This window comes from Triturus cristatus, chromosome 8 (genome assembly GCF_964204655.1).
Source record: "Triturus cristatus chromosome 8, aTriCri1.1, whole genome shotgun sequence".
NCBI classification, from domain to species: domain Eukaryota; kingdom Metazoa; phylum Chordata; class Amphibia; order Caudata; family Salamandridae; genus Triturus; species Triturus cristatus.
The window spans coordinates 1,648,904,438-1,648,920,480 of record NC_140591.1 but is presented as its reverse complement, the minus strand read 5'-3'; the positions used below and the strand labels follow the sequence as shown (position 1 = coordinate 1,648,920,480).

Genomic DNA, 16,043 nt, shown 5'->3' with positions numbered 1-16,043 from the left:
TATCGGACGGATTTGATCATTAAAGTATTTGGGATAATTAAAAGATCTTCCCTTACCTACATAAGCTATCATTTCTCTAGCTGGTAATTCTAATTGTCCTGTGGTCATTTCTGACTGTTCCTCCTCCTCTCCCTCTGATTCAGTTTTATCTGCCTCTATTCTTCTTTCATGTATTCGTTCTACTTCTTTTCGGATCTTTCGGTACATAACTTCTATACTCTTCTGTTTATCATGTTTTCCGTCTGCTATATTCTGACCCCATCTGGTAAGTACTTGCATTTCATCCGGATCTACCTCAGGCCTATCTCTGTTTCTGATCAAGCAGTTTATGAAGAAGCGTAGCAATAGTTTTTGCATGTCCACTTTCTGGTATTCCATGGCCTCGCCAATACTTTCAGGACCTTGCCCTGTTTGGATAAAATGATATATTTTGTCTAGATGACCAATCATTCCTGGTAGCGTCATTAGATAGTTCGAAACTCGTCGTAAACGTACTGATGATAGCAACATTCTGTCGTTTTTACCGGGTACTGGATCATATCTACAATCTGTAAGAGGCTCACTAAATATATTGTGATTAGCTGTTTGAGGTGTACGTTGGTGTGCTAAATCCCTATAAGTCAATCTAGGTGCTGGCGGTGGCGTGGAAAAACCTCCTGTCGCACCTCCTGTCGCACCTCCTGAGGTGCCAAGTCCAAAAGGATTTGTTGGATGTAAGGTAGAGAGTGTAGATGCAGGAAGGACTGTAGAAACAGGTGGAACGTTTGGAACGTGAGGAGGAGTTTGTTGCTGCGGAGGTGGGGGCAGATGATCTTGGGGTTGAGCGTCGTCAACAGGTGATGCGCGTTGATGCGCAACATTAACATATTCGGGGGCTGCATCGTCTAAATAGGAAGAAAGGAAAATGTCCTTTGCGGTCTTGGGATGTACTTTAATCGGAAGTAATGGAGGTGGCAGATCTTTTGGTACCTCCAGGGTGGCCTTAGGTAAACCCTCGGCCAGAAGAGGATACATACCATTCATAAGAGTGTTTCGTTGTCTGTCTACTTGTTCTGTTTTTACTCGGATACCTTCCTCAATTAATATGTTTTCTCGGGCTTTGTCTGAATTCTCTCTACTTTTCTCTTCTTTTCTGAACGCTTTCTCTGCGCGTCTATGCGATTCTTTACGCCATAATTCAATGGCATCTTTCTGTGACTGTCTGGCTTTCTTTTTCCATAATACTTCTTCTACTCTCATGATGCAATCTGCATCCCATGTCCCAGCAGCGGGCCATCTCTGACTCTCTGCTAAATCCTTGGTGTAGTCCACCCATAAATCAAGATATAATACGGCATCTAGGCCATGTTTATGGTACATAAAGTACCCTGGAGTGTCCCTAGGTGGAATGGGAACGGCTTCTTCGAGTATCCCTTTTCTAGTTTTTATCTGTCTTAATTTTGAAAAGAACGGCATCTTTGAACCTTGCTACTTGATTCTTACTTGAATTTTAACACTTGGACTTGAACACAATTAATACAATAAACACAATAATGAAGATTGAACAATCATTCATACCACGACATTTTTAAAACGTATTAAAACATTTAACATTTAAAACGAACAACGATAATTAGAATAAAACTAGTTACTGACATGATACGAGATATACTGGATGTACTGCTAAACAGTACAGATACACTGCTGAAACAGTGCAGACCGGATCTGTGTACCCAAACACGTCTTGACCGGCACAAACTAATGCGCACGTCTAAATGCGTCCCCAGCAACGGTACTCACCGGGAAGCACGGAACGGAAGGCCTCGGAACTGAACTGGATTGGATCGGACTGGACTGGACTCGACTCGTGACATAGATACTTCGGAACTTCGGAACCTGGTGGGCCTCTGTATACCTCGGATCTTGCTCTCTCAGCTAGGCTCTGGTCGGGATCCTCCGCACTCCTCACCGCCTCGTCTGGGTGTTGATCGCAGCCTCAGTCACCCCCGCTTGGCCGGAGGGAGATACAGGAAATCCTGCGGGTACGCGTAGTTGTCCGTCCGGCTGTGGCAGGAGACCGGGCCTGCAACGCACCTCCGGCGCGTGAGGTGGGGAAGGTGTCCCTATTCGGGCGCCAATTATGTGGTAAATTTAAATTACCTAGACTTAATTTATGCTGTAAAATTCAATAAGAATAACTCAGTAAAAATAAGAGGCAGAATCCGTGGTATTTGAGGTTATAAAAGGGAATTTATTCCTTACAAAGGAATTGGTTCGAACCAGGCAATCGGGTTCCGTCACCACGAAGGTTCAGGAAGGGATAGGCAATACATTATTGACAGGTTAACATATATATAGTAAATGCATTACAGTAAAGACAGATGCAGGAGGCGTAACAGCTGATAGGAAAGATAAGAATACACATACGTATGAAAAAGGCGTTACAATAGGCGTGCATAAGGGCGTATACTAGAAACGTCATTATGAGGATATCACAGGTGGGTGGATCCATAAGAGAATCCTGCAATGTCAGCAGAAATATAAGGCAGAGATGCGCACGCAGCCGTATGACGTGTGATTGACGTGTAACTAGAGGGTGAAGGGGACTTGACATTTAGCCCTACATGAGGAGACAGAAGTCTGGGATGTCAGAACAACCTAATCCCAAATCGTATCTAATATCTTGTGTTTAAAGAACTGTATTATCTGGAAGGAAAGGTCTCTCGAGCAAGAGCTATTCTATACTGACTGCTAGTGCGTGTATAAGCGTATACGTGTCTACATGAGATGCGAGGGGGCATGGGCCTACCATGGTAACAGGAGCTATGAATTACTTGCACGGAGACAGTAAGGCCGGGCCCTTTGCTCTGCAGCTGGAAGGATGTTTACCTACATTACTAGACAGGAATGTATTGGGTTGAGGAGCGGAGCAGATAACTTGAAGGCGAAATACAGTCTTGGCAGGCAACAGGCCGAGTCAGGCACCGTTAGCCGCGCAGGGAGTAGGACAAAGGTCATGGATACAGATGCAGGCTCAGGCTGGAGCTTTCAGAGGCAGAAGGCAGGAAAAAGGCTCGATGGCAGAATTCAGGGCCTACTCGCCAGAGCTGTAAAACGTGAAAGGTGCACCATATAAAGTCGGTGGCCAAGCATACTTAGGAACGGAATATCCGACCCATTCATGGTGGATCTAAAAGAGGGCATGTTAACGTTGGACGCACATGTATTTGCGTCTTCATAGCTGGAAGTGGAGGGAACATACATGTACTTGTAGCACGTACATGGAGCCGTTGGGGTCTAAGATAGGGGACACAATTGATCATAAAAATTCATATTTCCTCACCTGATGAGGCCTTGTGTGGACGAAACGAACAGGCTGCGTTTTTATCTGGGACAAAAAGCACGAGTAAAAAGAATGCATAGAAGCAGGGGATTGACATGTCTCCTTATATAATGGTGTATATTGCATAAGTTTCTTCGAAGACCTGATTGGTTGCCTCTCAGATATGTGTAAATTTTTCTAATGTTCGCCAATTGGCGGTAGAGGTTGGCGGCCTTCTTCTGTTGGGTGGTCACTTCAGGCGGTGCAGCTCTGGCTTCTCGAGAACAGATGCTCATGTTCAGGACTGCTAGACACTGCACTCTCCTAGCCCAATGTGGTGGCCACCAGGAGAACCCAAGCCTGGCTGTTCTTGGCTGTTCTTGATCTTCTTCTGAACTGGTCATCACTCAGGCCGCATTTCACTCCATCGTCCTTTAGCTCACCTCGCCACCTCCGTTTGGACCAGCCATAGGCAAATCCATCTTGACCCTGCTCCAATATGAACAGTCCAGCCCGAACAGCCAGGCCAGGTCCTCCCTGATCCGGAACACCTTGTGTCACGTCTGCAAATAGCCCAGAATGCGGCAGCCAAATTTGTGCTTGATGCTCCCAAGTTCTCTTCGGCTACTGCTGCCAGGAAGAGTCTGCATTGGCTTCCGATCTAAGATAAGATCGTCTTCAATATCCTGTGCATGACTCACGGGGCTCTATCTGGCCTGGGGGCTGAGGGGGTTAAGGACTTATTGTCACCTAATGTCCCGGGCAGAAACCTTCGCTCTCGGAAAAAGCATCTGCTGTCAGTCCCCCGTTTCCGAAGAGTTAAATGGGGAGCGAGGGCTTTTTCCTCTTTAGCCCCTAAACTGTGGAATACCTGTCCTACTGAAATTAAAACTCAATATACTGTCCCTATGTTTAGGAAGGCATTAAAGACGTGGCTTTTTGCCAAGGCTTACCCGTAGTTTAGGTTCCTGGTCTGTTTTGATTTCTTTTTGGGTTAGACGCCTTGATGCCTCTGGGCTTAGTTGCGCATTATAAATTTCTTTTCATTCATTCATTCATTCATTCATTCATTCATTCATTCACCAGACTTGCTGCACCCTGATCAGGAGTGGCACCGAAGGGAAAAGAAATGTTGTAGCAGAAATACAGAAAAACGAACGCACTTTTCCTTCCAGTATTACCAGCAATGCAGTAAGCATAATTATTCAGAGTACTCAAAGTATGGAAGTCATGTACATACACAAGTTAAATAGAGAACTGTGGCACATGGGCACAAGATGTGATAGGCAAGATAAAGTCACCAAACTAAGCCTACAGAGCAGCAAACACGGAGGTTTGAAATGGTGGAAGAAGCTGTTCTTGACTTCCCATTGGTTACTCTGGTAATGTGATTTGGGGTTTAATACTACTAACCCTCAGGGGAATTGGGGATTGATAAACTGTTTTACTACTTTAAGGCTGCTCAGTGAAGAAAGGACACACATCACCCTCGCCACTTTGGTACTGACACATAGTCAGGTACACAATAACAACACTGAGTTGTGTAGCCCTGACAGCTGAATCTCCACAGGCTGTTGGCCCATAGATGCAGGAGGGCTGTGTAAGTGGAGGGATTTGAGGCACATCTGCTGGCTACTGGCAGGTGGTCTGAAGCTGTGGCAGAAATGCTTCCCGAATATTAAATAGAATTATTGCATAACCTTGTCCCATGTCTTATTGTTTTACAGCTCGTACTACCTTTCACGACACATTTACGTTAGGACACAAGGCGCTAAAGAGATTGTATAATCTTCTAAATCATAGATACATTCATGGTAATCCCGCCGTTAAAATACACAAAGTAACTGACAATGATATTAGAAAATGAATTGCTCACGTGACACTCCGGAGGGAGGGTCCCCTCACCTGCTGCCCAGCCCCCACTGGGAGCGGAAGCCCCCTCCTCTGAGGCCACCCAGGGTTAGAGCCTGCCTCCTCTTGCTGGGCTCTGCACTGTTGATGGAAGGACCTGTCCTCTGCTCATCTAATGTAGCCTGTTGACTCTTGGTGGTCTATGTACCATTTGTTTTTTATTCCCTTTTGTATATTTGCTCCTGTAGTATACACTGGCATTGATACCATGTCTAGTTGTCTGAAAACAACTCCCTGTTTATCAAATGCTGTCTTTTGTGTCTATGGACCTGTGGTCTTTCTCTGACTGCTCAAGTCCACCTTTCACTGTCCTGTACACCCCCACACACTTCCTGCTCTGTTTGTTTCCCTCAGGGAGGAGGTGTGCCGCTGTGGAAATGCCAAGAGCCAGCACAAGCATGAGAACCCCATCCACACCGAACCAGAATGGAACAAGGAGATGCACATCAAAGAGATGCCAACCGATGCCTTTGGGGAAATCACATTCAAAGGTCCTGAAATCAAGAAAGCACAGGTGAGTGATGGAGTGGGGGCACAGCTTGTCACTGACAGGGCCAGCTCTAGCTCGAGGCAGCCCTGTGCAGCAAGCATGAGGCAAATAAGAATTAGGGGCACCAGATTAATCTCAAACTGCAAAGATTCCCCCCCATGCTTGAAATGAGGAAGGATGGTCCCAACTGTTAAAACACAATAATAATGAAGAAGAAAGAAATAGAGGCCTGGGAAGCATCTGCAACGCCAGGCAAATGTGGCCTCTATTCAAATTACAAGGACTTCCTCGGTGCGCTTAGAAGCCAGAGACCAACAGGTACTGAGGGAATAACCTTGAGTATGAAGTGACTGGATGGACAGTCATTATGTGCTTGAATCATCATCAAACTTTATTTCGGCCTGTATGGCCATAAAAGCACAGATAGAAGCACTATACATTACAATTAACTCATAAAAAGTAACCATGGCTCTGTGTGGGGGACCAGATTGCACATTACTGATATAGAATTCCAATCATATTTACATAGCGAGATCATCTCTCCCACTCACTAGCCTCACCGTGCCACAGACTAACCCATGAGTATATGAGCCATTAAATACGTGTGCAACATACGGGTAACATAAGGCCTTAACATTAGTCAGGCGGTAGGGTTCAGTAAGGTGCATATGCATGACCAGTGATGCGGCTTGTACACAGAGCCATCTTCACTCAAATATGAAATTCAGTAAAGTGCTCGTTCAATACTTTGGGCAACATGATGGCCTTTGCATTGTTTAGAAGTATGAGTAAAGTGTATGTGCAACACTTCAGCAGCATGATGGCCTTTGCATTGTTTAGAAGTAGGAGTAAAGTGCATGTGGAACACTTCAGCAGCATGATGGCCTTTGCATTGTTTAGAAGTATGAGTAAAGTGCATGTGCAACACTTCAGCAGCATGATGGCCTTTGCATTGTTAGAAGTATGAGTAAAGTGCATGTGCAACACTTCAGCAGCATGATTGCCTTTGCATTGTTAGAAGTATGAGTAAAGTGCATGTGCAACACTTCAGCAGCATGATGGCCTTTGCATTGTTTAGAAGTATGAGTAAAGTGCATGTGCAACACTTCAGCAGCATGATGGCCTTTGCATTGTTTAGAAGTATGAGTAAAGTGCATGTGCAACACTTCAGCAGCATGATGGCCTTTGCATTGTTTAGAAGTAGGAGTAAAGTGCATGTGCAACACTTCAGCAGCATGATGGCCTTTGCATTGTTTAGAAGTATGAGTAAAGTGCATGTGCAACACTTCAGCAGCATGATGGCCTTTCCATTGTTTAGAAGTATGAGTAAAGTGCATGTGCAACACTTCAGCAGCATGATGGCCTTTGCATTGTTTAGAAGTATGAGTAAAGTGCATGTGCAACACTTCAGCAGCATGATGGCCTTTGCATTGTTTAGAAGTATGAGTAAAGTGCGTGTGCAACACTTCAGCAGCATGATGGCCTTTGCATTGTTTAGAAGAATGAGTAAAGTGCATGTGCAACACTTCAGCAGCATGATGGCCTTTGCATTGTTTAGAAGTAGGAGTAAAGTGCATGCGCAACACTTCAGCAGCATGATGGCCTTTGCATTGTTTAGAAGTATGAGTAAAGTGCATGTGCAACACTTCAGCAGCATGATGGCCTTTGCATTGTTTAGAAGTATGAGTAAAGTGCATGTGCAACACTTCAGCAGCATGATGGCCTTTGCATTGTTTAGAAGTATGAGTAAAGTGCATGTGCAACACTTCAGCAGCATGATGGCCTTTGCATTGTTTAGAAGTAGGAGTAAAGTGCATGTGCAACACTTCAGCAGCATGATAGTGTTTGCTTTGTTCTTAACCTGCACTCTCTAGAATGCAAGTGCAAGACTTGGGCGGTACAGAGACCATTACAATTACAAAAACCCAACATTTTTAAAACTGTCATGGTGACCCTCACCTAGCAGCAAATAACAATTGCTAAAATAGGGAAATATAAAAACAGTTTATACAGCACATAGTAGTTGAAAAGAGGATCATAAAAAAGCCATCAACTAATATCATTCAATTTTTAAAAGGGGAAAGAATGGGGCCCAATTTGCATGATAAATAGCGATGAGCCGGGCAGGCCTATGGGATCTTCTTTAAGATGGCTCGGCGGGTACACCATATAGAGAATAGAACGTGTGAAATAGAAAACACAATAGGCATGTTAGTATCATATATCAGTAGCCTAAAGACCTCACTGTAATGTCTGGACCCCAAGTTTCTACACAGCTGAAGCAGCCATCGAGACCTTGCCCTCGTACAACCTTGACAAAAGAATAGCGCATGATATTCAGTCTCGTCAGTGTTATTGCAGGCTGGGCAACCCAAATTGGATGAACCCGCCCACTTGTTTGTAAAGGTACCCAGCGGGAGCACCCCATGTCTGAATTGCAGGTATAGCTTCTTGGCAAGGAGTGGCTGGATATCGTCCAGAACAGGTTCTAGTCTGTATTAATCTTTTACTTCCGAGAACCTAAGGGTCAATCGGCCAGATGTAGACCTCCTCTGTAGCTGTGCTAGTTTATGTTCTCTCTAACTCTCCATCAGAACCTTCCTAGATGTCATGAGGCAAGTTTCTTCTGCGTTATTCCATAGGTTACCCCTGCCCATGGCCTCACAGGTATTCCCAATATATGCAAACAATGATGATTTGCCCGTACCTTGTAAGTCCATAACTTCACTCAGCTCATCCCGGTATGCAACCAATTCAAAGGTGCTCCCCAGACGTCGCCAAAATAAAAGGGGTCTAAGAGGAGCTCGTCTGCGATAGGTCTGATCCCAAGATACATTCGGAGGGGTTTTCATGGGGAGCTGGAGGTAAGACCCACTAGTTGCCTAGCAGTGGAGTTCTCGATGCTCGATAAGGAGCCAGATGGTCAATGACCCCATATTTCAGCACCATAGAGGGCAGTGCCCCTGGCTTGTACTTTATAGATTTACACCACCGGGCCAACAGATTTGTGGGTGCAGCTCCTATGTACCTTTAGGAGGCCCCCTGTTGTCTGGGAGAACTTTAGACTTGCTTTCTTTATTTGCGCACCCCAGTCCATTTTCTCAGTGAGTGTGATCCCGAGGTACTCAAAGATGATACCCTCTCTAGTGGTCTTACATTCAGGCGAGGGTTTGGGCGGGTACTATTGCTCGCATTGACCACCATATACTTGTATCTCCAAACCCCGGTTTCTACAAAAAACACTAAAGATGTCAAGGGCCCTCTGGATTCCCATGGGTGATTTCGAAAGCAGGAGAGTGTCCTCTTTGATCATCATTGCTGGTATTTTATGATTCGCTAACCTGGGGCGTCAATGTCCTTCCCTGCAATCAGCGATTCAAATAAGCCGTTGATGAAGAGTCAAAAGAGGGTCGGGGTCAGGACGCAGCCTTGGCGAATGCCTCTCTCTACAGCAAGGGGGCTGAAAGTTCTCAGTTTTTTCCATACCTTACTTGGGCAAAGTTGCCCTAATGTAAACGTTTCAACTGATGGCAGAGATATTCAGGGACTCCCATAGCGAATAACATTTCCCATGGCTTATCCCTCGGTATCAGACCGAATACAGATTTGAGGTCCACAAATATTAGATAGAGGCTGCCATCCTCTTTGCACACAGATTTCCAAAATAATAGTTAAAGCCTAAAAAGTCGATCAGTTGTAGAGATCTTTGCTCTGAACCCGGCTTGCAGGAGGGTGAGGACATTATGGTCTTTCATCCAGGTCTGAAGTCACCCCAAAAGTACAAGGTGCAAATATTTTCTTGCTTACATCTATGAGGCTAATAGGGCGATAATTGGCAGGGATGAGCAGAGAACCCTTTTTAAAGAGTGGAATAATTTCGACCCCGCCCAGGTGGTAGGAAACACCATGCACTGCAAGATGGCATTGAACAAAGACCAGAAATAAGGTGCCCAGACGGTAGGTTCAGAACGAAAGAGGTGAAATCTGTGTGCAAAGAGGATATTGTGCAGCCCTGGAGCCTTAGCTGCTGGTATCTTATCCAGTGTGTCAGTAATCTCCTTAAGGGAGATCAGAGGGGTAGCTAACGAAGTTGTCTCAGGGGGCATAAATGTATTGATCACTGGCCCGTCCTCATCCTCTACCCTCAGGTATAAGGATTCAAAGTGTGCCTTCCATACATCCGCCCTAATATTAGGTTCAATAGCCAGTTTACCTTCTTGTGATCCCGAATTGACCACATTCCAAAAAGACCTCAGGTCATGATTGTTTAGGGCGCTTCTGAAGGTATCCCATTTTTGGCACTCCTAAATACTTTTTGCCTTTGCGATGACGCTTTTATAGTCTGTCCTTTTTCCCTGATCAATGACCTATCATTAGCTTTAATGGCGGCAATGAGAACGACTTAGCTGCACCACAACTTTCATTGTACCATGGGTGACGAGGTTTTCTAGTCACTCGGACCTTTTAAAAGGGTGGAAAATGGTGGTCATTGTAGAAAGTAGATCTTGATGGTTGTTAAGATTTTTTGGGTGGGAATGCCATTGTTCACAGTGCGTTGGTTCTCAATCATAAGAAATGCAATAATTGATTGGTATAGGAAGGCCAGCTTTTCTTGCGAATGGGAGAATTCCCCCCAACGGACTTTCCTCCTACCATTAGACAGTGTTAATCTAGAGTCAGGTGGTGGTGATGTTTCAGATACATTCTTAGCACAGGGTGATAAGAGCATTATGGTCACTATCATAGCGGGAGTGATTTTGAAATCTAGCACCCTGTGCCAGGATTTAATATCTACCAGAATATAATCTATAATAGAGACGCGCCCCGGTCTATTGAAGGTGTGATTCCCCGGGGTATCGAATGTTGTGGGACCATTGCACACTCTTAATGAGAGATTCAGTGTGAGGGTGTTCATCTGCAACACCAGTGGAGTCCATGCCCGCGTTGGCGAAATATTGGGCTCTGGAAAGTCCCAATGTAAGTCCTCCTCACTGGGGATGCGGGTGACCAGACCACTCGGTGGTTCACACTGGCAGTTGAAGTCCCCTCCTGTGATTACCCAAAAGTTATCAGAGATTGTTAGGAGAAGGGTTGTCAGTTGGTCAATAGTCGTTGACTCTTGGCGATAAGAAACCGGCCGTGAATGGACATTAATCAGGTTCAATAGCCAGTTTACCTTCCTGCGCAGAGCCTGAGCAAGAGTTTTTGTCGCTATCTGCCTAGATGGTATTTGAATATTTTAAAACTATCTTTTAAAACTCTTAATATTGAAATTGAATTGCATTGTGCCCTCCTTCCGTGTACATCTTTTAAATCACGCTGCTGCTTGTATACTTGCGTTTTTTGCACATCTGAGAACTAGATTCCTCCTTCCCTGAGTGCTCCTTAGCCCCGGTCCGACTCGGCAAGTGCCGTTGAGCGGAGGGCTGCGTGGAGTCACTCGTGGGGCAGGCTACTTCCGGGTCAGGTTGCGCTCGAAATTTCACGTTGCCTGGCTACATAAACAGATGCCTAATCATTTGCGCAGCAGACGCGCGCAGTGAGCACGCCGGCGGCGCGCCAAAGGCAAGCCCGTCTGCGCCTGGCCGCACCCGGCCGGGACCAAGGGCCACGAACCCTGTTAGTTCCCCCACTATTCTTCGTTACAGCACTGAGTCACTTATGGCCCTAAAAGGAGATCCCAATACCAACTGTCTGCAGTCTATGGATATTGCTCTCACTCCCTCTAGATGCCCTCGGTGTAGCTTTAGTTTTCAGCCTTGCAGGAAGGAGACCCCCGCTCCTGGTCCTCCACAGAAATTTCTCCTGCTGAACTGCCGCTCCCTCTCTAGACATTCGGCGGAAATCAATTTCTTGCTAGATGACCTTAAAGCAGACGTTCTCTTTCTTACCGAAACCTGGCTCCACGAGGGATCCGATCCCGTCATCATTCAAACCCTGCCCTCTGGCTATCTTATACAAAGAGCCGATCGCAAGACCGTAAGAGGTGGGGGACTAGCTATAATTTACAAAGACAATATCAGCTGTCGCTCCTCCTTGGTTGGCCCACCTGACTGCGAAAGTATGCATTTCTCCCTTGAAATCTCATCCACTTGCACCTTCTCAGGTCTATTGATTTATCGTCCTCCTGGACCAATCGGCCAATTCCTCATCTCCCTCCCCATATTTGTGGCAGATCTAGCTGTGTCCTCAGCAAATTTCTCAATCCATGGTGATCTCAACATTCACCTGGATGATCCTTCAAACCAACTGGCCACTGAGCTTTCCTCCTGCCTATCTGCGCTTCAAATCAAGCAGAAAGGTTTTGCCCCAACCCATGATAAAGGTCATCTTCTTGACCCAATCTTCAGTAACGATCAGAAGCCCTCGGTCGGGGCCCCTATCCCTCTTCCCTGGACAGACCATTCGTTAGTCCCCCTGTTTTGGGAGACCTGGGGTCCTATACCTCTAACCAAGTCCACTTTGACCCTAGAGAGGAAATGGTCAAAACTATCGGTCAGTCAATGGACAGAGGCTCTCAGTACAACCAGACCTTCTGTCACTTCTGATCCAGAGTTGGCTAACAGCAATTTCAACTCTTGGATTGTTAACTCCCTGGATGCGCTAGTTCCAAAAATATCCTCGCTTAAAAAAGCCAGAATAAAAACCTCCCCTTGGTTTACCCCTCAACTAAGGAAACGTAAACAGACCTGTAGACAACGGGAAAGGAGATGGAGAAAGAACTTTGATGAAGCTAGGAAATTTGAATATAGAGATTTAATGCGGACCTATAAGGCCGAGATCACATTGGCATAATTAAAATTCTACGAGGGAAAAATCAACGCAGCTGCCAATGCCCCTAAAGAGATTTTCCGTATTGCCAAATCTCTAACTTCCCTACCACAGGAACTCTCCAGAGAGGAGGAAGCCCCACAGCGCTGCAATGATTTAGCCAAATATTTCTACAACAAAATTCGTCTGATTTGTCTGCCGTTCCCCCCTTACAGGCCAGACCCCACGGCTCCCTGTACATTGTTCAATATCAAGAGCTCTCTAGGAGAGTTCCCTCTACTTAATGCCAAATCCTTGGGCACTCTTATGTCCATAGTAATCTCTGGCTCTCCCACCGACCCTGCCCCTCCTCAACACCTCTTACATGTTTTTAACATAATCGGCCCTGTCATTCAAGTCACACTAAATTCCTCCATCACGTCGGGCACAGTACCGAAGGCATGGAAATGTGCTCAAGTTAGAGCCCTCTTGAAAAAGCCCAATCTGGTTCATTCTAACTTGGCTAATTACCGCCCCATCCCTCTTCTCCCTTGGCTGAGCAACCCTAACTAATTACTTGGAAATCAACGGTCTGCTTCATGTGTCTCAAACAGGGTTTCGTCCTCAGTTGGGAACAGAGATGGCCTTGCTTGCAGTCACCGAAGAAGCTAGAAGACTCCTGGACCAAGGTGGCTCGGCAGCCATCATCCTATTAGACCTCAGTGCCGCCTTCGACACTGTTAACCATAACATCCTGCTGGAGCGTCTGGCGAACCTGGGTGTGAGAAATGTGGCTTTCACCTGGTTCCAGTCCTTTCTCAAAGACCGCTCGTTCCAAGTGTTCGAAGGGTCCACGTCATCCAACTGTTGGCCTCTCAGCTGTGGGGTTCCTCAGGGCTCTTCCTTAAGCCCCACACTTTTTAATGTCTATATGGCCCCGCTCGCTGAGATAGTCGTCCCTTATGGTATAAAAATCAATACCTATGCGAACGACACCCAATTGGTGGTGGCATTAAATCACCCTGAGGGCTCTTCCAGCACGCTGGGTCTCTGTTTAGAGGCGGTCGCCCACTGGATGAACCAGTCCCATCTCAAATTAAACGGGGATAAGACGGAACTTATGTTCCTGGGTAAAAATTCAGCACCCCCCTCGTCACTCACTTGGCCACCTTGTCTTGGCCCCATGCCCATTCCTAAGCCACAGATTAAAAGCCTTGGCATGTTGCTCGACAATTCCCTCTGCTTCAACCATCAAGCCACCAAGCTTTCTGCCACATGCTTTGGCCTAATGCGGATACTTAGGAAAATTCTTCCTTTGCTGCCTCTCCAAGCTAGGAGAATCATGGTGCAGGCCTTGATTCTGTCCCGCTTGGACTATGGGAATGCACTATATCTAGGCGCCCCCCAGTCCACTCTTCACAGACTCCAAGTTATCCAAAACTGTGTGGCGCGCCAACTGCTCCAGATTCCCCGTAGACATACAGCTAGACCCGCCCTGAGGCTCCTCCACTGGCTGCCCATAAGAGCCAGGATTCATTTCAAGGCCTTATGCCTGGCTCACAAAGCTTTGTGGAAATCTGGTCCCCCCATTCTTCAGTCCTTGATCACCCCCTATCATCCCTCTAGAACCCTCCGTTCCAGCTCGGCATTCCTTGCTACTCCACTAAAAGTCCAAAGATCTAGATGGGGCGGACGCTCGTTCTCTCTAAATGCTTCCAACCTCTGGAACACCTTACCTCCAATTCTCCGGGGAGAACCTGATCTGCTGACATTCCGGAAATTGCTCAAGACCCACCTTTTCCTCTCAGCACTCTAGTGTAAGCCCCCTAGCTCATATCTATCCGCTCTGCCAAGCGCTAGGAGGCCTCAGGGTAGCTATGCGCTATACAAATATAATTTCATCCATTCATTCATTCAATTCTGACCTTTGTTGGAAAGGTCAGGAAAATACAAAGGATGTCACATGATGAAGTCTCTATCTGTTTGACCGCACAGCCCAGATGCAGACCAACCTAGATACACAATCCCCCTGATGGCCTTCTCTGCCTCCATGAGTAGCTAGAATACTGAATGAGGCATAGCCCAGTCTGTATGTCCACCCTAGCCCATGTTTCCTGGAACATGCAGATTTTGTGTTCTATAAATAACCCCCACAACCATTGTGTTTCTGAAATGTATCACAATACAATACCCAGGGACATCTTTCGGCCTCCAGCCCACCCTACCCACCCTACATGTCATTAGGATTTCATCTGCATCTTTATAAGGGAATTGCCTGTGCTTAGCTAGCCAGAAGATGCATTTGTTTTTTAGATCAGAGTGAGATTCCCTGCACCCCCTTTTTAACTCTGGAACTCCAGGTAATATGATTACATAGGGTGTTGAGGCCGGGGGGAAGATCAATACATGGCAAGGCCAACCTAGTTTCATTGCTTTCTACTCGTGGGGCAGACCTTACGCCATCCCTGTGACTAAACCCCTGTTGGGAATAGTCACATACTTGTGGCCATGCTAAGGGAGGTCTATGAATACTTCTTATCTCAGCCCATTGAATACACCCTGGTAATGGGTACTATCGTCTGTTCCTACCCTAACTGGGTTACTCAACTTTTACCTATGCCCTCCTCGTTAGTGTGGTTAGCGGCTATGGTGGTGGTCGTGTTATTTATCACTATTCGCTTGAAGGTCCGTCTCTGCTGTTTGAAAAACGCTGTTTGACTTATGCTACTTTGCACATTCTCTTGCTTATAATATTTCGCCTCTGCTGTTTTAAAAAAAAAAAAAACCTTGTCTGAATTATGCTACATTTTTAAACGTAAAACATAATTGATTCTGTCTACTCACGAGGGCTGCTTGGTGGGGACACACGCTATTATATTCCCTGCGCTTCCGTGTTGCCGTGAGAGCCGCCATTTTCCTGCTTGTTGGCGGTCTAGTTCTCAGGCACACGGCATTGCTTAATGCGCGCCGATCGGACGCGCAGCGCTTGAAGGTCCGTCTCTGCTGTTTGAAAAACGCTGTTTGACTTATGCTACTTTGCACATTCTCTTGCTTATAATATTTCGCCTCTGCTGTTTTATAAAAAAAAAAAAACGTATTCTGAATTATGCTACTTTGCACATTTTCTTGTTTTTAACATTGAACTGGCCGCATACTTGCACATGCAAATTGGATTACTCTGTTTTAACATTTTTAAACGTGAAACATAATTGATTCTGTCTACTCACGAGGGCTGCTCGGTGGGGACACACGCTATTATATTCCTTGCGCTTCCGTGTTGCCATGAGAGCCGCCATTTTCCTGCTTGTTGGCGGTCTAGCTCTCAGGCAAACGGCATTACTTAATGTGCGCGCATTGGACGCGCGCAGCGGGCGTGCTGCGGGCGCGCCGAAGGCGCGCACAAGGCAAGCCCGTCTGCGCCCGTCAGCGTCCCGATAGCGCCAAGCGCCAGTTATGCTGCTCGAAGATCTGAGGCCTTGGTCGCCAATATCAGGTATACTCGGGGGGAATTGATGTCATTAAGACCCGTTAGCTGCACTTCACCATCTAGCTGGGATGTCGGCTTTGTTCGGTGCTCTGTTTGTCCAGATT

The 16,043-nt window shown here is 46.2% G+C and overlaps 1 protein-coding gene across 1 annotated transcript in view; it reads left to right on the top strand.

Moving 5' to 3' along the window:
- Window positions 1-16,043, top strand: part of LOC146808487 (transient receptor potential cation channel subfamily M member 2-like) — a 1,974,138-nt gene that overhangs the window by 105,514 nt on the left and 1,852,581 nt on the right. Inside the window, exon 5 of the mRNA XM_085623577.1 lies at window positions 5,567-5,726. Coding sequence (XP_085479703.1) covers window positions 5,567-5,726 — 160 coding nt within the window. The remainder of the gene's footprint in view (window positions 1-5,566; window positions 5,727-16,043) is intronic.